Here is a 26,938-nt window from a genome sequence, read left to right as displayed (position 1 = left end):
TAATAATTGAGGTTATGAACCGCAACAGAAGCAAACAAGATGTCGCTTCTTTGGTGGACTTTGTTGAATAGCATTAAATTTACTACATAAATGACATATGGCTAGAGCTGTTGCTAAAGTTACAAATATTTTCATTTTGTAATAAATACACATTTCCATACATTCTCATGTGAATGTAATAAACACTAATTTCCACATATTTTATTTTCATTTCCATGCTTTTATGTAAGCAAGACTCACTTTAAGCAGCATATGAATATGTAGTTTGTAGTTAAATCTTACTTAATTTTCACGTTTTTCAACTGTGACTTGAAGTAGTTAAACCTCACTGAAATCAATTTCTGAAAGTAGTTCCAGATTCAGGATTGAAAACAGCATTACTTTGTCACCAGTCGTTCTAAATTTTTAAAAAATTTTAAATTTACCCCTAAAATTGACACACCCTATTATTCATATTTCATCTGTCCCCTTCAGTCCCCTCGACACGCTGCTATATCCTCTCGCTCTTGCGTTCGGCATGGCAGAAGCATGAAGTCAGCTCCCACAAAGCGTACCCTACATACTATGATCGCCGGTGGAGAAATAGGCCAGGCATTTAACGAGTCCCTATTTTCAGAATAGTAAAAACAAAGCTTAAACACGCCAGTGCCATTTAACAAAAGCTGTTTGTCTCGGATAAGGCGATGGCCACTTCCAATTACAGTAGTGCCCACCTAATTGTTGCATACCGCGACCGAACTGCGACAATTAAGCGAGGAGGTAACTACTGTTTAGAGTGGCCGTTTTGCGATAACAATCTAAGAAGAAATTGTTCACATTTGCAACTTGAGTAAAAATGTTAGGACTTCGAACACTATTTCTAAGAAATTTCTTTATTATTCCAAGGAAATAGTACACAAAGGTGAAAACCATTATTGACTTTATTAATAGGGAACTTTGCGCTTTTGTTATGCGAAGCGACGTGAAGCGACTTGAGTTGCAACTGAACGAGAACTTGAGGCAGTAAAACCTAATTAGCAGAGCCTTTGTAACATAACGTCTATTACATACACACCACCTGGTGTTTCGTTAGTTACATATTGCCCGGGTAACCCAAAAGCATTTAGATACGACCCTGTTTGGCATCAGTTTCATCGCAAAAACCTCAGCAATACAAGCAAAAAAAATCTCATAGATATAAAGTGAAAAATATAAAAATTTCACTTTTCTCATTTCACTGGTGGATCATCATGAGTAGTAGATAATGCGAAGACTCGTTCGAGCGGTTGCAAAAATAATATAGCGGGGGTAGTTTAACGACAATTAAACCGACATTACTGTGCCACCAATAATTGCTTGATGGATAAACAGCGAGAAAATTTGAGCGAGTGACACCAATTCCAGCATCTATGTATCAAATACCATCGCAACTGTGCATCCTCTTCATCAAAATTGGTAGTAACGAATCCAATGAATTTACACAGCGTGTACAGAGGCAGTGTCTAAGTCGATAGCGAGTAATTTGTGTGATTTCGTGGGGGTGAATTCATTTTCGCAGCATCACCTGTAAAGCCTGAACATTGTTTTCTCCTTGATACTTCCCTACCGCATATGGAAGTTCAGTGCTTAAGCTTTTCGGGTTATTCTGCAGGATTCCCTAATAGTCATGTAACCACTAAAATCAACACTTATTAAGAGAGCGGCAAATCAGACATTGTTTAAGGAGCAGAACACAAGTGGTGGAAACTGGAAGAAATTGTGTTCCATTAAGATTCAAATAAGTAGTGAAGCCAAGGTGGAAAAGGAAGGCATGAAACAGATAAAAAAAAAGTAGCACTGCAAACTTGTCATAGGGCATATCTATAAAAAAATTTCTTAAAAGACAAAGAAGATATTAATAACTAACGTAAAAGAAAAAACTGTTCAGGGGCTTGTCTAGACTATGGCACATTAGTTAAAGAAGAAGTGATAATAGAAGCAGTAAAGAAGGGTGAAAACAGGAAGTATTAAGGCCACCCCTGCAGCAGATTCTGCTACATCGGTAGCTGTAAGTTTCAGAATGTTAGATTCACTGAGGCTGTTCAGTAGTCAATAATATACGTCGGTGGTATTTAGCAAACAACAGAGTACAAGCTCCACGACTGCAGAGAGAAAAGACCAGGACAGTGGACGACATTCTTGAAGCCACGCATCTCAAAGAAATTTTAGCCTGTCACCGATGTTTCGTTTTACTTTTACAGTACATTCTATTCCTTACGAACGTTTACATATATAATCAACAAAGTATAAATCCTTTCATTATGCATGTATCATACTCAAGAGAATTTTGTCAGACACGACTACTTTGAACTGATCAAATGCTCTGGCAGTTAAATGTTTTATATTTAATATCTCTATTGTTTACCTTACGTATTGAATTAGTTAGCTAGTGATATGATCCATGGTGAAAGAATTACAAAGCTTCAGATTTACAGTTTCCGATTAGATTAAATACGTTAGAACTGTTCACTAGTATTATTACCAACTGAATGCGCGTTGACCCTTGTTGGTTCGAGTATTGCCATTACAGTGACGAATTACATTTCTGCAACTTAATTCGCAAAACTTTGAGAACCAATTGCGAAACTAGTAATTACAATTTATTACCCGAACAAGACGTAACATCTAAATTGGCAGATACATGCATATTTTAAGAAACGAATAAAAAACAAGTATTTGGTTTAACATTGGTATTTGTCAAGATGTATCATCTATGATATGAAAGAATAGTAGTAGCCCAAAGAAGTCGTTGCCAGATCCAACGTGGAACTCTGCATGGTCCTAGACTAGCCATTGCACTTGCTATGTGACGCAACCAGTCCCATATACCCCATGGTGCATGCCCTCCATTGACATAAAGGACATACGTAAACCCATCTTTACATTTGCCCCGGATCGAGTAGTAATATGGTAGAAAACTATGCAATCGAAAATGACATCTCTGATAAAACAAAATAGCTGGTGCATTGCTAGACAATACGTGTAGGAAGACTGCTTTTACGGAAGAACGTTCTGGAGCAGTGACATGCGCTAACAATTGTTCCAATAACAATGAAGCAATCCCATTTCTCCTATACGCACGACGCACTCCTAAACTAAGGATATAGCCCACTAAACAATCTTTTCCTAAACTTGAACACAAAATACCACGGTCCTCTGTGTTCAATTTGGCATAAGGCTTTATTTCTGCGACAATAAGTCCAATTATTACTCCACCGTATACAGCTGCGAGTGCATAAAACCGTGAGGAACTTGTTATATCTTCATACCACGTATAAGGGTAATCTACGACAAAATAAATTAATATTTTTATTACAGATAAGTAATTTACAAAGACAACATATAACCACACATATAAACGATTCTAGGCCCATCTCAAGTAGCTCTTTTATTACCCGCAAAGAAACAATTTATCAAACGTGTACTCATTAATCCTTTATGGTCCGATCTTTCAAGTTGCCACAATTCCAAAGATTGTGCTAAGAATTTCACTGTTACTTGTTACCGTTCCTATACACGGCTGGGCAAAGGTACAATAGCACGTGTGTACTATCATTAAGGGGAGGTTCCGGTCTAAAAGTCGATTTTTTTTTCATTTCAGTTTTCGAATGTTCAACCTTTTAGGAATACGTGTTTAAAAGGATTTTTTGAAATTCGTAAAATTCCCGAAGTTATGTGGGACCTGTGGTGGGACCTGTATTTCCAAAAGTTATTATCCGATTCGACTGAAACTTTTTTTATTTTGAAAAATATACTTTTGGCTAGGGGGATACCAGAAAAAAAATACAAAAAATTGAAAATTTATAATTTTCAAAGGCATTGAAAGAATGAAAAATATAGGGAAAAAGTGATTTCACACTTCAAGTGTCGTTATTTTCTACAAAAAAATAGCATTTTTGTAATTTTTTCTGGTTGTAGCTAGTTCTAGCCAGAACTATATTCTTCAAAATGAAAAAAGTTTCAGTCGAATCGGATAATAATTTTTGGAGATATACGTCCCACCGATTTGGATCAATTTTTTGACGCCTCGACTTTAACGACTCCCCAGTGCCGTCTGCAATGATTAATTATAAAACAAAAAATATATTTCTGTAGCTTAAGGCATCCTTAAAACGATGCAAAAAGTCCCATTAAATTATATACAGTAGTTTTCCTTTAAATAATTCCTAAATATCACCTATTTTTTGGGCCCTAGACCGGAAGGTCCCCTTAAGTCCATCAGCGATACATGTACTCGGAATTCGTTAAATCCATTGAATTGTATATAAACATCAATATATAAACTGTATATTATATAGCAGTAGCACAATATACGCTCGCAAACTGGAGCCCTGCGGTTATCTTTTGTACCTATAAAAAAAATCGCGAATTTGAGAAGGCAAAATGATAGCACACTTAAACTTTCCTTACAACGTTCTTAGTATCTACTTCCATGTCGAGTTGCGTAGATATGCTACGGTGACATTAGAGGCAATCGATAAGATGATACGTGGAAAAAAGTTAAGCAGCGACGTGGTTCCCACAAGTCTGGTATTAAAGAAGCAAATTTTATCAATCTCCAACGTCGTAGTATCTGCCAAGGAGAGTTGAAAAGTATTTACAATTTGTTGGGGGTCGTTAACAATTACGGTGAAAAAAGAATAGCTGATGGTTTACCACAGTATCTGCTCGTAAAAGATGCAGGTAGTGTTCCTTCTCGAGAAATTTTATAATTGCTTATCTCTTATTTCTCGAGAAATACTATAATTTCTCGAGAAACTTAAGTCTAGGAAAAATATTATAAATCTTATTTATTTTCGTAAATGAATGTATTACTAGTTAATCGCGAACGTATAAACACACCTACAATTTATAATACATCTTATTAATAACATTAGAACCTATATGAATTCCAATAGAAAATCACAATACAGAAGATTCGATATTATTCACTGCTGAAGGTGCTCTTAATTCTTATTTAAAAATTTAGAAAAATTGTATACTCAATTAAGTACCTAATGAGTTTTCTGTGGCTATTATAGAAGAAGTATAGAAAAGAGGAGATAAGACTATTGTATCCCGTATACAATTTTTGCATGATCCAGAATTTCTTCCAAAAGGGTCAAAAGACGCATTTTTTTCATTTAACAGCCAAGGTAGATATATATAAAACGTGAAAATATAACAGTAACAGATTTTGCCACAAAAAGAAATAGATTCGCTGACGCTACATTAGACGCATTGTGCTATTTAAAAATAAATTTTAAAACCAAAAAGTAATGTTTCGCTTTGTACAAATTTTGTATTAAATAAATAAATTTACCAATTATATTTAATATCTATTTTTTCATTTACACAAGTTTTGTATAAATTAGACAGGAATAATCATTTAGTTAAAGTTTTCTTGTGTTTTTGATAAATATTATCAACATTATTCCAAAGATATAATTTTTGCAATATTTTTTTCAATTCGCGAGAATTCTCAAGAAATATGATCTGATTTCTGATTTCTCGAGAAATAAAAAATATGGAGAAATCAGGAACACTAGATGCAGGCACTACTTTACGTGAAACGTTGTTTTGTACGGAGAGAAAAAATTTGAATGGTCCTGCCAGTTTTGTTTATTGTATACATTATTGTGTAAAACAGGAGAAAATAAGAAAAATGTGTTACCAAGTGGATAAAGGCAGCCTTATAATTGCGGGAAGGGGGGTTGGTTGATTATGGTGGAAAAATTAATATTACATTCATTCAAGACCAAAAAACAACACCACCTTACTTAACCCTTAACTGGTATACTGTTTTTGGCAAACGTGACTGGTATACTGGGGTCGTGGCAGACCCCAAATAAAAAAGGGCACAGAAATTTGTAAAGTCGACACTAGAGCAACCACTATAAATATTTTGTTCTTAGGTAATGTAGAAAATAATATAAGCGTAGAAAGTTAAACTATTATTATAAAATTAATTAGAAATTCAGTTTACCAACTTAGACAACCGAAAATTGTACATCGAACTTTGGGTGCTTGGGGTCATGAGCGACCCCAGGATACCAGTTAAGGGTTAATAGAAAAACAAATTAGGGAGAATGCAGTGCATACTGTCCAGACAAACTTCATATTACAAGATAATAGCACCATTCATACTACTATAGTTGTTCAGGAATATACTTCAAGAATATTCCACTTTTACATTAGCTTGGCTAGCGTCCTTGTCTGATTTAAATATCTTAGAAAACTATTAGAAGCAGTTTGCACGAAACGTTTATAGTTTATAGGGATGACAAGTAATTGGGAAAGGTTGGTGACTTAAAATAATGCCTTAACACTTTGAGTGGCGTTGACGAGTTTTCACGCCGAGGGTCTTCGCATGTTAACTCTGAAAATAGAATTCATTTTAGTCGCACGAGCTCTGAATTCACTTGGCACTTCGTCGCCTGTGCGACACTTCTACAATGAGTCAAATAGTAATGAAGAATTTAATTTCTGTATCTGCTATTAGATCTTCATGAATGGAAATCCTGATCGAAACCTGTTTGAATTCCACCTTGGATTATTTTCCATCACACAATTGGTCTACGAAATTCACGCATAATTTGAATTACGTATAAATAATTAAAAATATTGGAATAATTTTAAGTATTAAAATTAAATTAATAATTAAAAATATAATTGTGTGATAACTTTAATTTAAAAGTATAAAAGTGAAATAATATTAAGTATTAAAATTAAATTAATAATTAAAAGTTTTTGGAATAATCTTCATCGAGAAAACCTTGCCCTTCCATTGGTACTATCGTGAACATATAATAGAAAATATAGATATTTCAATTTTAATATTGGAATAATTATAGTATGAGCGTTAGGGCGGAGCGATACTATACATATAGGGGAATATTTAAATTTGAATTTCAGTTGGCTTGGGTGCGGGATAGTTGTCTTTTGATTAACCAAACACAACTGTAAAATTTTTTTGGAAAAATATTCATATCTGCAGGTTCCTTTTTCTCCTAAAAATGATTATATAATCATATAATCATGGAAAAATATTTTCTCCTAAAAATGATTATATAATCATATAATCATTTTTAGGAGAAAATATTTTTCCAAATTTTTTTTACAGTTGTGCTTGGTTAATCAAAAGACGACTATCCCGAACCCAGGCCAACTGAAAATTCAAATTTAAAATTTCGCCTATATAGTATGATTACATGATTATTTTTAGGAGAAAAATGAACCTGCAGACATGAATATTTTTCCATTTTTTTTTACAGTTGTGTTTGGTTAATGAAAAGACAACTATCCCGCACTCAGGCCAACTGAAAATTCAAATTTAAATTTTCCGCTCCGCCCTAATGGGTAACACCCGGCCACTCGGCACTCGCGTGAAACGTTAAATGCGTTTTTCTCGAAACAGTGTTCTCAAAACAGTGGGACCTGTATTTCCAAAAGTTATTATCCGATTCGACTGAAACTTTTTTTATTTGAAGAATATACTTTTAGCTAGGGGGGATACCAGAAATAAATACAAAAAATTGAAAATTTATAATTTTCGAAAGCGTTGAAAGGATGAAAACTGTTGGGAAAAAGTGATTTCACACTTCAAGTGTCGTTATTTTCTAAAAAAAAATAACATTTTTGTATTTTTTTTCTGGTTCTAGTTAGTTCTAGCCAGAACTATATTCTTCAAAATGAAAAAAGTTTCAGTCGAATCGGGTAATAACTTTTGGAGATACAGGTCCCACCGATTTGGATCCAATTTTTTGACGCCTTGATTTAACGACTCCCCAGTGCCATCTGCAATGATTAATTATAACACAAAAAATATATTTCTGTAGCTTAAGGCATCCTTAACACAATGCAACAACTCCCATTAAATTATATATAGTAGTTTTCCTTTAATTAATTCCTAAATATCACCTATTTTTTGGGCCCTAGACCGAAAGGTCCCCTTAAGCCGAGAAACTCTGTAATATATACCTCCAAAGCAATGAAATATGCCAGAACAGTTAGAAAACAACAACAGATGGAACGAGAGGGCATTTTCGAAAAAGCGGAGGACTCATTGTATGTATTTGTGATATTTGATTAGCTGTAAACGCGAAACATATGTAAAAAAAAGTTAACCCTTTCACGCTCAATGTAGAGACGGGCAAAAAATTATTTTAAATAAACGTTTCGTACACAAATTTTCATTTAAAATAATTTTTTGCCCATCTCTGGCTCAATGTCGCGTATAAGCTGTTTGTAAAACACATAATTAAAAGAAAAGATTGTAAAAATATTAAAAAAAAAAGTCTATTAGAAGAAGAAAATGTCAAGGTTTCTTTTAATGTCATTTTTGTAGAAAAAGATAATGTAATCTAGCTGGTGGAATTTCTTCAATATCAGCGTTCCGCATACGCAACATCAGTCCTCAAGATAATAACGTTGTGATAATAAATGATGATTGCATTCAGAGGTAACTGATTGAACTATAAATTTATGATGCACAAACTGTTTCCATTTTTTATTTTGCAGGAAAGCATGGTATAAAAAAAATATGTGCCGAATAATCCTCACAAATAGAGATTTAAAATATTCAGTCGTGCTAGCAAATCGGATTTTCTTTAGTTTTTCGTTACACATTGGAGAGAAAACGTGCCCAAAGTGTAATCTTGATTTCTCATCTGGTATTGTTATGCATTTGTCTGTTGCGACACCGAAGAATCAAATTTTTAAATTATATTTAGACAATTGCTGCACTTCAATTAGCCTCTGAATAGCATTGAAGCAAACCCATATCCTCTCAGTGAGCACACTTTGTAAGAATAGACTTGGCAATTGCACCTTAATTTCCGATACGAATTTAGCGAAAAAAAGGCGGGGCTTCTGCGATGTAAGAACTGAGATAACGCATGATATCACTGCTGTTCGTGGGTTAGATAATAAGACAGTTCGACTTATATTCATCTATAAAATTGAAGTTCCTATATAATTAGTGATGGTGTTCAAAGAAAAAAAAAACTTGATAGGGTAAACCATCCAGTAATTGACCGCATACCAATGAATGACCGTTAGGCAAAGAAATGTAAATTATAAATTAAAAAATTATTGTATGTTTATAAATGGAGTGTAGTCGGTCGCACATTTAATATCCCATATTTTTAGTTACGCGTATCAAGCAAACATTAATAAGTACAATTCTTATTAAAAGTATTTCTAAAATTTATCCCGTAGCCACTCATTCGAGAAAGAAAGCAGTAAATACATAATCTCGAAAACTATTGTGCTAATAATATTTAGTGTTTTTATTTATAAACTAAATGACAATGAAAAGAAAATCTTGTTATTTATTAAAATTAATTTTATGTATAGTAAAAATAATTATAAATATTCTTTGTTTTAAACTTTCTGTCGGACATTCTTTGGTATTGAAAACACAAGTGTTTTGCCAGTAAGTGACCGACTGGTCCAAAAATTGGCAGGTTAGAAATTTATTACAACCACTAAATGACTGAGAGGCCTGCTGGCCTTGCTGAGCACGTTTTTAAGGTTATAGGTACATTTATAAATTATAATTTACAGTTAGTACAAAAAGTATTTGGACATTTTTAAAATCGCATAATTTTTTTAGAATTGGTCCAAACGACATGTTTTTTTTTTAGAAGCTAGAAGGATTAGTTTACGACTTAAGTGACGTGTTTCGTCGTTTTGAAAAAAGGCAATTGGTTAGAATAGTAAAAAAAATAATAAAGGTCGTTTTTAAATTTTTTTTTTGTAAGCCCGTAATGAAAATTAAGAAAAACCGTTTGTAGGTTGAAATAACTTATCGGTATACGTGCCTGAAATTTCATGAAAATCGGATAACGTTACTCTGAGCTATAAACGCTTAACGATCGCAAAATAAGATCGAAAATCGCAAAATTCCCGAAATCCACAAACGGTTTTTTTTTTAATTTTCATTACAGCCTCACAAAAATTGTTTAAAAAACTACCTTTATTATTTTTTTGCTATTCCGATCAATTCCATTTTTTTTTTCAAAACTACGAAACACGTTACTTAGAAAACTAATCCTTCTAGCTTCTCAAAAAAACTCATGTCGTTTAGACGAATTCTAAAAAAGTTATGCTTTCCTCGTATAGAAACTTAAAAAAAAAAAGGTAGAAATATAAAGCCTAAAGTTTACGCGATTACATCTGAAGAATGGAAAAAGCAACATGCAGAAAAACTGATGGAAGAATAGCAACAAAATCAGAAACAGCTACGAAAATTGGAAAGAGAAACTAAGAGAAAAGTCAAGCAAGAAGAACAGGAAATTAAGAAAAAAGGACGAAAAGCTAAAAAAGAGTTAAAATTAAAAAAGCAAGCAGAAATGCAAATTATAAAAAAAAGAAAAAGGCTAAAAGAGAATTGCTTCAAAAGAAGAAGACTGATCCTCTGAATTTACAAAATAATGCTGCTAATATTGCTCATACCAAAAGAAGAAGAGTATTAAAAAATATTACAAACTCCAGTATTATCACCTAAATGAAAGAAATAATATTGAACAATAACAGTTTTCAATGTCTTTCTAGTCATTAAATTTTATTTTCATTATCGTTTATAAAGACTGAAAAAGTATTATTATTCATAATATTTGAGATTATAAAAGTTTAAACTAAGTATTAATAGTTTGTGTAAAAGTAATGTGATATAGGTATAATGCGTTAACTGATTTTAGTTTGTTTACTTTTCATTATATGCAAGCGACTTATTATTGTAATTAAAGTTAAATTTAATAATTTAAGTTTATAACAATACACATACTAATGCTTTCAAATCAGTGGTCTTCCTTTAAAAGCGATTTGTTTAGTTCGAGACATGTATACTACATATCCGAATAATATTAAACTAATGTGCAATAAATCCTAAGTAGGTACTACTGCTGTTTAATTTCGAGACTTAAATTGTATGATTTGAAAGCTCAAGTAAAAATATTTTCTTAAAATAAAAACTTTAGCCAAGTTTTAGAAAAAAATTGTTGCAATTAATAATTACCTATAATTTTAATTTAAAAATATTTCTGTAATTATTGCATTATATTTGATTCCTAATTTATTATTTCAGCTGATCGGTTATTCACTAGCTCATACCCGGTCATTTAATGGGTGTATGCGGTCAGTTACTGGACTTCTACACATTTTGCATTTCATAATTGATTTTTTAAAAATTACGATAAGAATAAATAATTATTTTTATTGAAATTTCAAGAAAAATAAATTTAAAAGCAATTCCAAAACAGTTGTTTTGTTGTTATACATAAATGTATTCAAGTATTAATGTCAAAGGTCCACAAATTCAACAATTCGGTCATTCACTGGTTGGTTTACCCTGCAAATTGAAAGACCAGTGATTTTAATCGAATATAATCGGAATACGGGAAATTTTTTTTTATAGTTGAAACAAAAACGTAGCTTTCGTATTTAGGTACATTTCCCTTACACTATTTTCAAAAGCGAGAACTACATTTGAGGGTAGGTCTTTCCCGATGATCCGGGGAAAAAAGCATGTCAATAATCCGGGGACCATTGTATAATTCTATACAGTAAATCCCCGTTATGAGCCCGTTTTTACCTCCCGTTGACAGCCCCACGACTATCCCCACCATTTCGTGGAAGCCTACGGACGACAGTGAGAGAACCGGGCAACGAGCGAGACGAAACGAAAGGGTCGACACAGCCACTGGCCGCGCGGAATCATGTCCGCAAGCCACTATGAGTCCGCCGCCAGCCTAGTTCGACGGACTCATAACGGGCGATTACTGTACGAAGGAGGTTGTTTGGTTCTTAAATCCTTACTTTTAGCTATTTATGTTACATTGTACTTAAGCCTAATGCCTATACCAGGCTCGTCCAACTTTTGCTCTTGCGAAGAGCAACCGCGGGTTGCTAGTGGCTCGCGAGCCACCGGGGGCTCTTCTGCCATGCTACTACGCTGAACGGCCCCCCTCCATACCTACCAGACTCTGACGATCGCAGTGGATTTCTCCTTCTTTCCTTCTCTTTTCGACTGCGATCTTCACAGCCTGGTATTTATGGAGGGGGGCAGTTCAGCGTAGCAGTAAGGCGGAGACAGTGAACGGCGAAAAATACAGGAATGATCAAACTATTTCGCGGAGGGGGAATAACCAATCAACGCCAAGGTGGGAAACGAACGGCGCCACCGTCGAGCCAGACCAAGCTAGCCAAGCGGGGAAGGTGTTGTCGACGCTAGTAGGCTACAGCCTCATTTCCCTTGGCTAGCTTGGTTTGCGGCACGGACATAGGAATGTAGGGACGGAGGAATAGTTGCGGGGGGTGATATCTTTGCGGGAGGGGCGACGAGGTAACATACGCCTTCTTTCTATTGGCTGCTGCTTCGCACAAGCGCAGTGATGTGTAATGATGAACGTTTGTCGCGTCGCAAGCAGGGATAGTGGCAGCCATATTTGAAGCGCGTCTCGGAGTGTGGTATACAGTAGCGTGTTAAAGAAAAGGTTATTAAGAACAATGGAACAATAAATGATGTTACGTCAGTATCTCTGCTCTAATTCGCCTGATATATTTTAATAATTATAGATGCATATTTCTCTTCAATTTTCATTATTTTTACAATTTATATTTGTGAATAATCACTCCATTAGTATATACTTACAATTAGACGTATGTATGTACTAATCTGTAGCAAACACTTTTTCATAATTAGCGGTACAGAGCACGCGTAGAATGCAACCAATCAAATTCAGGCAGATGTAGTGCCCCACCCCCCCCCCTCAAATGCATATCACTTCCCCCGCCTAAAGTCGCACTATTCCTCCGTCCCTATATTTCTATGTCCATAGTTTGCGGTAATGACACCATGATGGGAAACGAAACGGCGCCACCGTCAAGCCAAGCCAAGGCAAGTGACGCCACGCTTTCGATTCCCATCATGGCATCATCACCGCAAACCATAGACATATGTAGACAGGGCGTAAGCTGAGGGGGGTGTAAGATTCGCGGTAAGGGGAGCGATACAGGCAAATCGGGTAACGCAGTGGTTATGCATGCCGAACGCTTCCGAAGCTAACCCGACGTGCCTGTATCGGACCTCTGCCTTTTCCCCTCCAAGCCTACCGTTTCCCTCGCCAACAGTCCCAGCTTCTGCTCCGTCTATATATGTCTATGCCGCAAACCAAGCTAGCCAAGGGAAATGAGGCCGTAGCCTACCAGCTAGAGACCATACGTGTAGTAAAAAGACACGTGTACACGGGTACACGTGTATTACATATATCCGTACCTCGATCCGTGTAGCTTTTAGTACACGGGTACCCGTGCACTATTTCACGTGTATTTAAATACACGTGTATCAACGTATTTGTGTATTTTCATCAGAATTGGGCATTAACTACGGGAGAATGGGCAATGGCGGTCACTTAAGCAATAAGTGTAATAAAACCGAGTGATGTTTTTCAATTTTAAGGATTGTCGTTGCGTCTAAAAAGAAGCTCGCTTATTACCAGTAATGCCTTAATTTTTTGTATCAAAATAGGTAATCGATTAAATAAATCTTGTTAATTTTATAATTGTGTTATTAGTTACAATCTGAAAATTTGTAAAACCATACTTTCCGCATATTATTCTAGTAAATATTTTTAAATACATTAATTCTTTTATGAATTTTGCAATCCCCCAGAGTTCTGGGATATCTATAGATATTAAAAATCAGACGAATCAAAATACGGATACGTTAATATACGTGTATTTATAAATACACGAGTATCTAAATTCACGTGTATTTAAATACACGTGAAATAGTGCACGGGTACCCATGTACTAAAAGATACACGGATTCAGGGACAGATACGTTTAATACACGTGTACACGTGTATTTAAATACACGTGAAATAGGGATCTCTACTACCAGCGTCGACAACACCTTCCCCGCTTGGCTAGCTTGGTCTGGCTCGACGGTGACGCCGTTCGTTTCCCACCTTGGCGTTGATTGGTTATTCCCCCTCTGCGAAATAGTTTGATCATTCCTGTATTTTCCGCCGTTCACTGTCTCCGCCTTGATGCTACGCTGAACTGCCCCCTCCATAAATACCAGGCTCTGACGATCGCAGTCGAAAAGAGAAGGAAAGAAAGAGAAATCCACTGCGATCGTCAGAGTCTGGTCGGTATAGAGGGGGGCCTTTTAGCGTGGCAGCAAAGCGGGGGTGCCCCTGGTAGCTCGCGAGCCACCAGTTAGTCAATCGTGGTTTAAAATATCCTATGTGTATAATACAAAATCTGAAGGAAAAAATGGAATACATAATATCAATGAAATCTTTTCTGGTAACATAAACATAGATCGGATGGGACATCTACTCAAATAAGAAAATGTATGCATAACAGAAGCTTCTTAAGGGGGTAGCCTGGTGTTGTGGGTCGAAAAAATAATTTTTTTTGCACAAATTAATATTTGAACATCACGAAAATATAGTCCCAAAGCCACGGAACGAAATTCGAAAAATTAAAGCGACTATAACCGGTTTTGCTGCGGAGGTGACGCGGGTTTAACTAGAAAACTTTTAACGCGTTTTTCTCAAAAAGACACTTTTTCAATTGGCGGGCAATATAACTAAAAAAATATTCAATCAATCGACTTTACCTTGTGCAGACATATTTGTGAACATTTTCTTTATAGAAAACATTTTTTTCGTTGGTATAATGATATTGTTTAAATAAATAGCTTTTTTGCACATTTAAGGCAAAATTTCTTTGGTAAGAGTAAACTTTTTTTCAAGTGACCTCCACTTGTTAAATTTTGCATCTTTTAACCTACAAACAGGTTGCTTTTGTGCGCGGACGCATAAACTAAACAATTTTTTTTTTGCATTTTTGGTCTCACATGAATACAGCAGACTGTATTATTTATTTGTCGTTCTTTTCTTTAATAAAAAAAATTTATTCACCTTAATTTGACTATACAGTATCCTGAAAGTTTCAGACAGATCGATTAAATACTTTTTTTTTTAAAAAAATCTCGAAAAACCTCGATTTTCAGCTAGTTAGACAAGGCTCTCCCCTTAAGTGATTATTACATTAGAACTTAAGAATATACTACTATCCTCCTAATCTACCTTTTAACAGTAATTGCTTCACGTTATAGTTGTCTTATACCATGTGATGAATAACTACAATATGAAAACCTACGTAGCAAATACATTGAAATCCTTTTAGGATGTAATTACAAAGGTTGAATGATCATTTTCAGAAATAATTAACTACATAACATTAAATCAAATTACAAATACTTATATAGAATCATATTAAATACTTTATTAAAAATACGAAGGTATAGAAGTTTGTTAACTCCTATATTTAATACAGCAAAGAATATCACTAGTGTATCATAGTAAATCACTGTACTATTAATATCACAGTGAAACAATCTACACAACCTAAGCAAAATTTATACACTATTTTTTATATTAAATAATTTACAAAAATATTGCATCGTATATAATTATAAATTGTAAAAGTAACATGTTCATTAAATGTTTCTCATTCCATAGATACCAATATTATGGAATAACATAATATAATTTAGAAGAAAGCAAAATGTTATGGATTTAATAAGAAATAACAAAGTGCAACTTTCAAATTCTAACAGACTTTTGCACAGTACTATAAGATTCGAAATATTAATACTAATGATGTACACAAGAGTGTTGTAGTAGGAAACATAAATACTTTGCCAGTAGATTCTAGAGCTACTTTTAAACTGAAAAAATCGTATTAACATATGTCTGATTATCAATAGTTATCAAAATGTGGACATCTTAACATTTGATTCAAGAAATATTGGATGACATATTTGATGTAAACATATACTAAATTTCGAACTATATATTAAACTAGCAAAATACCCCCGCACTTCACTTCGGGCCTAAGAAATATTAAGGACTCTATGAAAACACATTTCACCCCTTTTCACCACCCCCTCAGGGGTAGATTCGGGTAAAATCCTGAAATTGGTTTTTAGGCATTTATGTGGGTAATCTTTTGAAGTAAAAACCAAGTTGACAACTAATTGGACCTAAGAGATATTAAGGAGTCCATGAAAACACACTTTACCCCTTTTGCACCCTCTTGGGGATGGAATTTAAAAAAATCCCGTCTTATCCAGTACCTACTAGGTTCAGTGGTTTGGGCTAGACGGTGATGAATCAGTGACATTTGTAGTTTAGACCATAACGCCATATAAAATTACATTTCACAATATATATAGAATTGTACAAAATCATTTCTAAGAAAATACAGGCCTATTATATGTGAAGTATCAATCTGTTGTTTATCTATGTGAACCTTGCACCTATCTCATGTATTCTCTGTGCGAGGTTAGTGAACAAGCAGGTGTATCATTTACATAGTATCTACCAGATACCAAAGAGAAAATTGATAGTTCAAATATATAAGGCATGCACCTTTAAAAATGAATTGCTTCTAATCCTGTTACCAAAACTCTAAAGTTGGACGTCTTGCAGCATGTATGGAAGCCATTTTGCAACGTAGCCATTTTAAGAAAATTTTAGTACAATTTATATACATTTACTTCAGAGATTAATAAATAATCACATGAAATTTGTTGTTAAATATTTCGGCTGTACTTCCGAAAGGGACCGGTGGCCGATCGAGATGAAACTTGGTGGGTATTACGAGGGGTGTGGAAAGACTTCAAATATAAAATTTTAGCTTCGGTAATTAATGCGTTTAAAAGATACAGGGGTAATTGTGCATAAAAGGGTACACCTTACCGATTTTTTTTAATCACTTTACCACGCCCCCCCCCTTTTAACAACATTTCTGTTGACTTATACCGACACAACGCATTCCACTTTCCAACATGTCCCGGGTATTAGTTTTGGTTGGGCCTAGATTAGTGCGGAGGTCGCGTAAAGCGTGGTAGCGAACCGATGTGAGGTTGGCGATGCTAAAAATGAGACTGTGGTCACAAAATTTCAAAAATAAAAAATGGCAGGACGGTTCCCGGATAGGGGAGCATGTACCCAACGTCCAAAAAAATTTTCAAAAAAAAATTAACAATATTTTTTTTATTAATATTTCGGAAACTAATAAATACCCGAAGCTACAATTTTAAATTTAGGGTCCACACCCCCTCCCCACCTCTCCCCCCAAACCTCATCTCCATCAACCACCGGTTCCTTTCGGAATAATATCCAATATTTCTGAAACCAAATGTCAGGATACACATATCTCGATAACCACTGAGAATCAGACATATGGTGACATTTTAAGTTTAAAATTAACTCTAGAATGTACTGGTAAACTATTTAGATTTCCTCCAGAATTTCCCAGTAGAGGAAGTGCAGCATATTTTGAATACTGTTGGTAATTTTGAATACAGAAATATCTAATAAACTACTAACGCTATCCAGGGGCGGATTTGAGATTTTCGGGAGGGGGGGGGGGCGAATCCATGATTTCCTTGAGGAGGGGAGGCGTAAGTCTGAGAAATAAACCAGGGACCTTCCCGATAATATTTTCCAGCTAAATGAAAGTGTTTTTTTTTTGTATCAATTTATCATATTTTCTCTCATATTACTAAGTTAAAATAAGTATTTTGCGAATTAAAATAAGTATTTTGCGAATTAAAATAAGTATTTTGCGAATTAAAATAAGTATTTTGCGAATTAAAATAAGTATTTTGCGAATTAAAATAAGTATTTTGCGAATTAAAATAAGTATTTTGCGAATTAAAATAAGTATTTTGCGAATTAAAATAAGTATTTTTTCCTTGAGGGAGGGGCGCCCCCCCCCCCTCTAAATCCGCCACTGACGCTATCTAATTTGTAACACCGTAGATAATAGGGGCTAATGACCTGTTAACTAATAACATTTGTGGATGAACCGGCATTTTAACATTTTCGACTTAACCTGCAGAATAAGAAAACGTCAATGTGCAAAACTTTTTCAGCAAGTATTCAATCGTTTCAATCATGGTTAAAATATGTCGAAACTTTAGAGTTAAACACTTAATCTACTCATCTGCATGTTCCTTCTATGGTTGCTTGTAAGTTTTACGATAATTTCGAGAAAACAAAGTGTGACATGAAATTTTAGGTTTCAATGCCGTGTTGCTAATAATTCGGAATACCGAAGGTGAAGGTAATTTGGAATATTCCAAAGCTTACAATTAGCAATGCTTTTGTTTCACGAGTAACGCCTACCGCCTAAACGATTTTTAAACAATTTTATTCAGCTTCGATCATCTGCTTGTTTGTTTGTTTGTTTTTATGTTTGTTTGGTTCAAATCTAAAAACCCAATTTTAAGTGGGTTTTTAACCCACTTCCAACTATCCAATAGGCTCGAAACTTTGCAGGCGTGCATAGTTTACAGTGGCTCACAGCCATAATAGTACACTCTTTAAAATCGCATAACTTTTTTTAAATTAATCCAAACGACTTGAGTTTTTTTTAGAAGCTAGAAGAATTAGTTTGCAAAGTGACGTGATTCGTCGTTTTGAACAAAAATGCACTTGGTCGGAATAGCAAAAAAAAAATAGAAAAGGTCGTTTTTTCAACTTTTTTTTGTGAGCTTGTAATGAAAATTAAAAAATTCCGTTTATAGATCGAAGTAAGTTGTATACGTATCTAAAATTTCATGAAAATCGGTTAACGTTGTTCTGAGCTATGAGCGCTTAAAGATCGCAGAATAAGGTCGAGAATCGCTGATTTTGAGAATTTCCTGCGACCTTTAAGCGTTTATAGCTCAGAGCAACGTTGACCGATTTTCATGAAATTTTAGACACGTATATAACTTACTTAAATCTACAAACAGGTTTTTTGAATTTTCATTACAGGCTCACAAAAAAAAGTTGAAAAAACGACCTATTCTATTTTTTTGCTACTCCGAGCAAGTGCATTTTTTTCAAAACGGCGAATCACATCACTTAGCAAACTAATCCTTCTAGCTTCTAAAAAAAACTCAAGTCGTTTAGATTAATGTTAAAAAAGTTATGCGATTTTAAAGAGTGCACGATTTTATGGCTGTGAGCCACTGTAGATGACAATACAAAATTATGAAAAATAACCCCAAGTGGTTTAAAAATTACCCGGTCATCAATAAATATAACCCATACCCACAAATCCAAACGACTTGAAATCAGCCTATAACGACAAATAAAACTTCGACCCTAAAAAGTAAGTAATAAAAAAATACATAAAAAAATTGAACTTAAACGATTTTATTTAAAATACACTACATTTTTTAGTTTTTACTAAATTTTAAATGAAATCGTTTAACTTAAATATTACATTTTATGTATTTTATTTATTTAAAATTGTTCCTATATTGTGATTTTTCAGCCTGATTATATCATGAAAGAAAATAATTTCATTATCTACATGTTTTTTTTTAAGTTTATATAGTGAAGGTAAATTGGAATAGCGATATTCCAAATTACCTGCACCTTAACGAAATCGATACTTCCTGTCATTTTTCATTTAGATCAAAGTTTCAGTTACTTTTTGTTTTTTATTATTACTGAGAGTTTAAAATATAAAAGTTTATTAGTTTTCCTATGATATTATGCAGTTTTATTTGTTCCCATCCTCTGCTGTAATTTTTTATTCGTCTTAATCAAACTGGCATTCCAAATATACTGCACTTCCTCTATGGTTTTTAGAGCAGACATTTAACCATTTATTTACGGACATTTAAAACAGATACTTTTTGGATATAGGAACACGTATGAGTTAAGTTTCCTTGGATATAGGAATACATAAGTGCTAATTAAGGTGAATGTCCCAATTTCTGCTCATGTCCCCATTTCTGCTCATTTCGTGTTTTTCTTATTATTATAAGCGTTATGTTTGTATTATAGGTGCAACAAAGTAATTCTAAATTATTAGAATATCTACACGAGTGTTGTACAAGCTTGGGGCTAATCAAAGTGCAGCATAAGCAACGAAAAACTTTTAAAATGAGAGACTCATGATTTTTCAACTCTGTTTTAGCTGGTTGTGCTAAGTAACAGCTTCACTATTGGTATTTGATAATTGGGCAGAAAATAGTTTTTGCAGTAAAAGTTCTTATTCAATAACAAAACCAGACACCGTATTGTGCTCTGGGTGTAGATTTTTTTTACTATTTTTAATTGTTTTAAATAGAAAACAGGTGATTTGATTTAGGGTCAACTGAATCACCGTTATGTCCGCATTTCTACTCACCAAAATTTTAATAACATAACCCCACAATTCAATACATGCTGTAACCTCTATTTCTATTCGAAGGCATTTTATTTTTTGTTTATCATTATCTTATGCTTTGCTGTTGTGTTATAAAACATCTCCATAAAAGATGTAACTTATTTTAACCTGAAAATGCAACATATTACGTGAGCAGAAATTGGTACAAATGGTGAGTAGAAATACGTACATCGCTATTTTTTCGTGAGCAGAAATACGGACATTTAAAGCATTATATTTAATTACTAGTAGCTAAACATCTTAAAATATCTTTCTTAAATAGTTTTCGATTTTCTGGTTGATTTATTATTAATCAATTACTCTGCAAATTTTGATCACAAACAAATTTTTTACACCTTCTTTCTGACGAGTAACCTCTTAAGGGGACTAGGCAGTCAGAAACTCGATTTTTTGTATTTTTCGAAAGTACCACCCTTCCCGAGTAAAATGCCGTTTGGTTTATGATAAAATTCGCAAAATTAAGGATTTTACAGCCGAAAAGGTCGAGCGCGTCACAAACCATTTCTACGCGCACGGAAGTAGACTAATTCCTCTTTCGAAACTTTAAACGCGTTTTTCTCGGAATCATATTTCCTCTTCGTTTTGCAGTGATTGCGAAAAAAACGGAGGTAGAAGTCGATTTGAAAAAAAAAAAACAGTATATGTGAAACATGTCTAGTTGCGACCTGAACCTAAGCGTAAGTCTGTGAAAACTTCTGTTTTGACAAAAAAAAATAAAATAGCTTTTTTCCCTGGCGAAAAATCAAGTTTCTTTAAAATTTGCCGTTTTACAGCCGCCATTTTTTAAATTTTGATTTTTTTTTCTTTTTCAATAGGTTCAGGGCAGAATGGAAGTCAGGGTAAAGTATCATTTTCAGAGGATATTTCACAATTCAATTTCTTACGGCCAGAATCACTGCAAAATTACAGCGGCTCCAAAAAAAAAACACCTTTATATCAGGCAACTGTAACGCTGTCATACATATGCATATATTATTCAAATAATTTTTTTTTTACTGTTTATAGTATTAACAAACATTACCCAAAAGTACCAGTCACAATTTGTATTCATCTCCTTGTAATTAATTCGCAAAAAATACTTGATTTTCGAGCGATCTGGCTGCCTAGTCCCCTTAAATGAGCAGAAATTGGGACACTCCTCTTACTCAACTTATCTGAATAAACTAATAAAAATAGTAATTAAATGTAATTTATGGATTCACGAAATTTACTGTATTAAGTGAAGATAATCGTAAAGCCGGGAATCCACCGGGAAGCTAAGCTAACCTATGTGATGCTACGTTATACCATGCTACGTTTTAAAAAAATTAGCTTCAATACATTCTTATGGAACCGTTTCCTCGAAAAGCTACGTTAAAACATAGCATCGCATAGCATAGTTTAGCTTACCTTCCCGGTGGATTCCCGGCTTTATACTCTAAAAAATATGCGACGCAAAATTGTATCCATTAGAAACTGTTTCATTTAGTGATAAATTCAGCCACAAGAGGGACAGCGTTCTACGAGGAGCTTATCAATCACCGAGTAACCGTCACGCATTTAATTGCTAACATTGCTTCTGCCAGGGAAAATAAAAACCCCCTTAAAACTTTACATATCTTGTAAACAATCTATATAAATAAAAATGTACATGTGCGTTTGTTCAAAATCTTAAATCTCCGAAAGTTCTTCACCGATTGCTTTGAAATTTTTACACAACGTTGCAGTCGAATACGCGCGTTTTTATATACCAAGCATTGTGAAATTAAACATATTAGAAACGTGCGCTTTCTCTTTTCTTTCTTTTCCATTTAACCAGACTGACAAGGGAACATCCTGAACCCGAGAATTCAAAGAATTCTGAAACTTTGTGAATACGTAGGGGATTTCCTTCTGATTACTATGCAATTTTTGTTTGCTGCCCAAATTCACTCGAAGGGAGTAAAATTAACCCCTGAAAATTCGGCTATTTTCCGATTTTGTGTTATAACTTGCAAACTATAAGAGATAGAAAAAAAGTTTCCAGACAAAAGTTACTTCTTTCAATTAGATCTACCATTTGGTAACAAAAATTATTTTACAGTTCACGAGTTATAACACAAAATCGAAAAATAACTGGATTTTCAGGGGTCAATTACACCCCCTTAGAGTGAATTTGGGCAGAAAACAAAAATTGCGTTGTAATCAGGAGGAAATTCCCTACATATTCACAAAGTTTCAGAATTTTTTGAATTTTCGGGTTCGGGATCTTCCCTTGTGATCCACAGCAACGCGTGGCCTGGGTACAGCTAGTTGGCCATATACCCCCGAAACCAAGTATCACTGGTTTTAATACTTCGAGTCTCATTAATGTGCCAGCATACATTGAAATCTGGAAACTGCATTTTGGAACCTCTCTGCCTAAACATGTTTGACCAATACATGAACATGTAGCAGCGAGTATTTATAACAAATGTTTCAATAAAAAAGTAATCGACTTCTGTTTGTTTTCTCTTCTTTCGAATAACACTCAGAGGATCTTACATCATTATCCGTTATCCTTTTTTCCACGATTCATCTTCTCAAACGCCTACTATAATACCTCCTTGAGATCGGATTACTTTGAAATAAATTTAACGTTTAAGAAGCCGAAATGACATAAACAGAACAGTGAAATCTTAGATTAATTTCAAAGACACTGAACATAGAACCAGAAAGGATTAATTATATCGAAAAGGAAAGTGTAAGTAGTTTCATGTGAACTTTACCTCTGGGAAACCTTTTTTTCATCAAAAATTTATATGGATTGAAAGCACGTATCAAACAACATGCAAAAACAACAATTTTCAGTTTAGGAATCTATTCGTTGAAAAGTTACGAGGCGAAAAAGTTGCAAAATTTTGACCAATTTTCTACGCCTTTTGACAAAATTTTGATATATTTTCTAGTTTCTTTGTTTTTCCAAACGGTTACATTGAGGGATTTCGAGAACATAAAATACTTACAAGGAACACTGTTCAAGTGATGATGGAATCACGCAGATTTCTTTACATAGATCGAAAGTATGTGTCACAAAGGTCACAAAAATATAAAGTAAAGATGCTCCCAACGGCTGATCTGACCTTGAAAAATCATCAAAGGTGGAAAAGGGAAAAAAAGAAAAATGAGGGAAAGAGAATGACAAATCTGTCTGTTCAAAGAGTGACCCAAAAATGAAATTCTAAGTTCAAATTCATTGTTAGCAGTCAGTAAAACTCACAATGGTCGATTCAATATGGTGGACGATATATTTAAAAAAAAACACCCACTACACAGACATCTATATTTCTTGATTTTTATTTTTTTTTCGTGAATTTTGAAAATCTAAGTTCAAATTCGTTGTTAGTAGTCAGCAAAACCCCTGGAAATAACTGTTTAAATTATCGGACTGACATAAAAGTCCGTACATCGAAGCGTATGGGTTGACGCGTTAACGAATTTTCACTTCTTTGACCTCCCATATCTCAGAAACTAATTGTCACCTCAACTTGAAAATTTTGCATGATTGATGTCTCATCATAAGGTATCGTTTCGTATAAAATTCAGTTCGAAAATCGTGGCACCAAAAAGAGGCTATTTTTTTGGTCACTCTTTAAATATCTCTATTATATGAAAATACAATATAGTAAATTAATGATAATTCATTAATGATAGATAATAATTAGAAAAATTAATGATAATAAATAATGTCAGTGACATGTTTAAACTGTCTCGTTGATAAAGCTATGAAAGAAATAGTGTTCGCTCGTTGCAGTCATTGTGAAATTTACTGTTGCTTCAATCACTTTTTTAAACCCTCTTGTCGACAAGATTATCATAAATGTAATGGTTACCCGCTGTTGTGATTTCATTAGTATTATCATTTATTATCATTAATTTTTTCTAATTACTATCTATCATTAATCTATTATCATTCATTTACTATAATGTATTTTCATATAATAGAGACAATTAAATTTGAACACACGGATTTGTCATTCTCTTTCCCACATTTTTCTTCTTTCCCCGGTTCCACCTTTGTCGATTTTTCAAGGTCAGACCAGCTTTTGGGAGCATCTTTAGTTTACACTTTTATGACCTTTGTGACATATACTTTCGATCTACAATGGCTCACTGCCATAATCGTACACTCTTTAAAATTGCATAACTTTTTTAAAATTAATCCAAACGACTTGAGTTTTTTTTAGAAGCTAGAAGGATTAGTTTGCTAAGTGACGTGATTCGTCGTTTTGAAACAACAATGCATTTGGTCGGAATAGCAAAAAAATAGAAAAGGTCGTTTTTTTAACTTTTTTTTTGTGAGCCTGTAATGAAAATTAAAAAATTCCGTTTGTAGATCGAAGTAAGTTGTATACGTGTCTAAAATTTCATGAAAATCGGTTAACGTTGCTCTGAGGTATGAACGCTTAAAGATCGCAGAATAAGGTCGAGAATCGCTGATTTTGGGAATTTCCTGCAATCTTTAAGCGTTTATAACTCAGAGCAACGTTAACCGATTTTGATGAAATTATAGACACATATACAACTTATTTAAATCTACAAACGGGTTTTTTGAATTTTCCTTACAGGCTCACAAAAAAAAGTTGAAAAAACGATCTTTTCTAATTTTTTTGCTATTCCCACCAAATGCATTTTTTTTCAAAACGACGAATCACGTCACTTAGCAAACTAATCCTTCTAGCTTCTCAAAAAAACTCAAGTCGTTTGGACCAATTTTAAAAATGTTATGCGATTTTAAAGAGCCACTGTATATAAAAAATCTGCGCCATTCCATCATCAATTGAATAGTGTTCCTTGTTAGGCTAAAAAAGAAATAAAGTAATTACATATATTTAAAATGGTAACGTAGAACTTGTGTTCGTTATCACAGTCTGAAGAAAGTGCTCTAGTACGGTTGCAGCAGCAAGGGTTGCTGAGAATTAGTAAGAATTGTGGTGTTCATCGCAAACCGATGAAGTTATTTGAAACAGGTCAGCATGGTGCTGGACGTTTCATTTGTTTAAGAGGGAAAATCAAGTGTCGTCAGTTTGCTGAAACTGTAGATTCTTTCTTTGAAGATGTTCAATTAGGGGAGACCAGGGCTAGTTGATACAGACGAATTATCTCGACACCGTATATATGTAGCTCCATTTGAGCGAGATATGTGAAGATTGTTGTTCAATTCTTTCCTATGTTTCTTAACTGTTTTCTTTTATATAGAGAAAAAGTAAATAGTTTTGATACATACAAATTGATTGTCCAAGTAACATTTTTTCATTCATTTTGTATGTATTTCCTCAAGTTTATGCTTACTATATATTAAAGAGGAAGGACCAAAGTATATTGTAGCATATTTGTTATCAAGTAATTAATTCAAACGAAAATGAAAAACATTGAAAACAGAAAAACGTATCAACTAGCCCCGGTCTCCCCTACCTTATGAATAGACTCCGGATGTTTGTGCATGTATAATATGTTTTAATATGCAAGATATATGCAACACTTATGCAACATATATGCAACATACATGCGACCCTCGTGATCTAATTGACCAGAAGTTCCGTGTAGCGTGGGATACATATATACAAAATTATTGACTCCGCCATGAACGTTTATCAATTTTTTTGTGCCTATATTCAGCACGTAATGCAAAGTCAGCCGCGTGTCCACAAAACATATGAGAAATATGTAAGAAATGTGCAAATACTACACAAAGAATATGCAATATGCACAAAATATGCATTATGCAAAACATGCAATATGCATGATATGCAAAATAAAAAGTACAATTTTGGATTTCTCTAATGACAAAACAAGTTTCTGTCTACGTCCCATTATTTTACTTTTTGCCTATAAAAATATGCATTTGCATGAACATCCGCAGTCTACTTATGACAAAGCGATAAAGTATATTGTGCGCATTCCACTTTCTAATTTGTCCAGGGTATTAGTATTGGTTGGGGCCTGATTAGTGGGATGGAGGGGCCCACTTGGGCAGGTAAAGCATGGTAGCGAACCGATGTGAGTTTGGGCCTACTGTTGTATAGTATTGGTTAAGAAAAAGTATCCTTTCGAATTGAAGCATAATAGTTAGTCACATTAGGGGTTAGAATATTTTCGTAAAAATTTCGCAGTCCCTTTTAATTAATAACTTTTCACTGAATAGATTCCTAAACTCAAAATTGTTATTTTCGCAAGTTGTTTGGTACGTGCTTTCGATCCATATAAATTGTTCGGTGAAAAAAAAGGTTTCCCGGATGAGAAGTTTACCCGCAGTTTCTTATACGGTGTAAATTTTAAGATTTAATTTCATATTCACGGAAAGCATCGTACCAATAGGGAACCAATCCTGACAGAGAGCCCGTACTTCCTCCAGGTCATCGGGGCAGAGGAAGCGCAACTGAACGTCGCCCAAGACACATAGGGGGACGGTTGCCGGTGTCACGGAGGTTTTTTGTTCATTAGACGAAATTCTTGTAGTATGCTCATCCGTATATTTATATTTGTTTTCTTGAGATACTTTGAACTCACTTTTTTCAATTTCCGGTAAAATCAGGTATCGATTAAAAGATACGGCCATTACGCCTCGGTTTTTCTACCGTTTCATCAATCATTTCTTGAGCAATGTTAACCATGTCACGTTGCATGTAAACGTTTGCTAGTAAACATATTGAGACCCGCGGACATTTTGTCCCCCCCCCCCTCCAAC

The 26,938-nt window shown here is 34.2% G+C and overlaps 1 protein-coding gene across 1 annotated transcript; it reads right to left on the bottom strand.

The window, feature by feature from the left end:
• Nucleotides 1-238: 238 nt before the first annotated feature.
• Nucleotides 239-26,938, bottom strand: Naa60 (N-alpha-acetyltransferase 60). The gene is made up of 2 exons (XM_076814140.1): nt 26,563-26,938; nt 239-3,303 (listed from the first exon to the last, which is right to left on the bottom strand). Exons 1-2 carry the CDS (start codon nt 26,807-26,809, stop codon nt 2,726-2,728), a joined length of 825 nt encoding a protein of 274 aa, XP_076670255.1. The 5' UTR covers nt 26,810-26,938; the 3' UTR covers nt 239-2,725.

Source organism: Andrena cerasifolii, chromosome 6 (genome assembly GCF_050908995.1).
Source record: "Andrena cerasifolii isolate SP2316 chromosome 6, iyAndCera1_principal, whole genome shotgun sequence".
Lineage (NCBI taxonomy): Eukaryota > Metazoa > Arthropoda > Insecta > Hymenoptera > Andrenidae > Andrena > Andrena cerasifolii.
The sequence above is the reverse complement of the archived record's forward strand: the minus strand, read 5'-3'. Positions and strand labels throughout refer to the sequence as shown.

Bases quoted from the DNA above. Each gene is read 5' to 3' on its own strand.
- Naa60 (XM_076814140.1), bottom strand. From the start codon at position 26,809: ATGGCCGTATCTTTTAATCGATACCTGATTTTACCGGAAATTGAAAAA. The intron at 3,304-26,562 runs GTACGATGCTTT...ATTTTGTCGTAG, and splicing joins TCAGGATTGGTTCCCTATTG to ATTACCCTTATACGTGGTAT.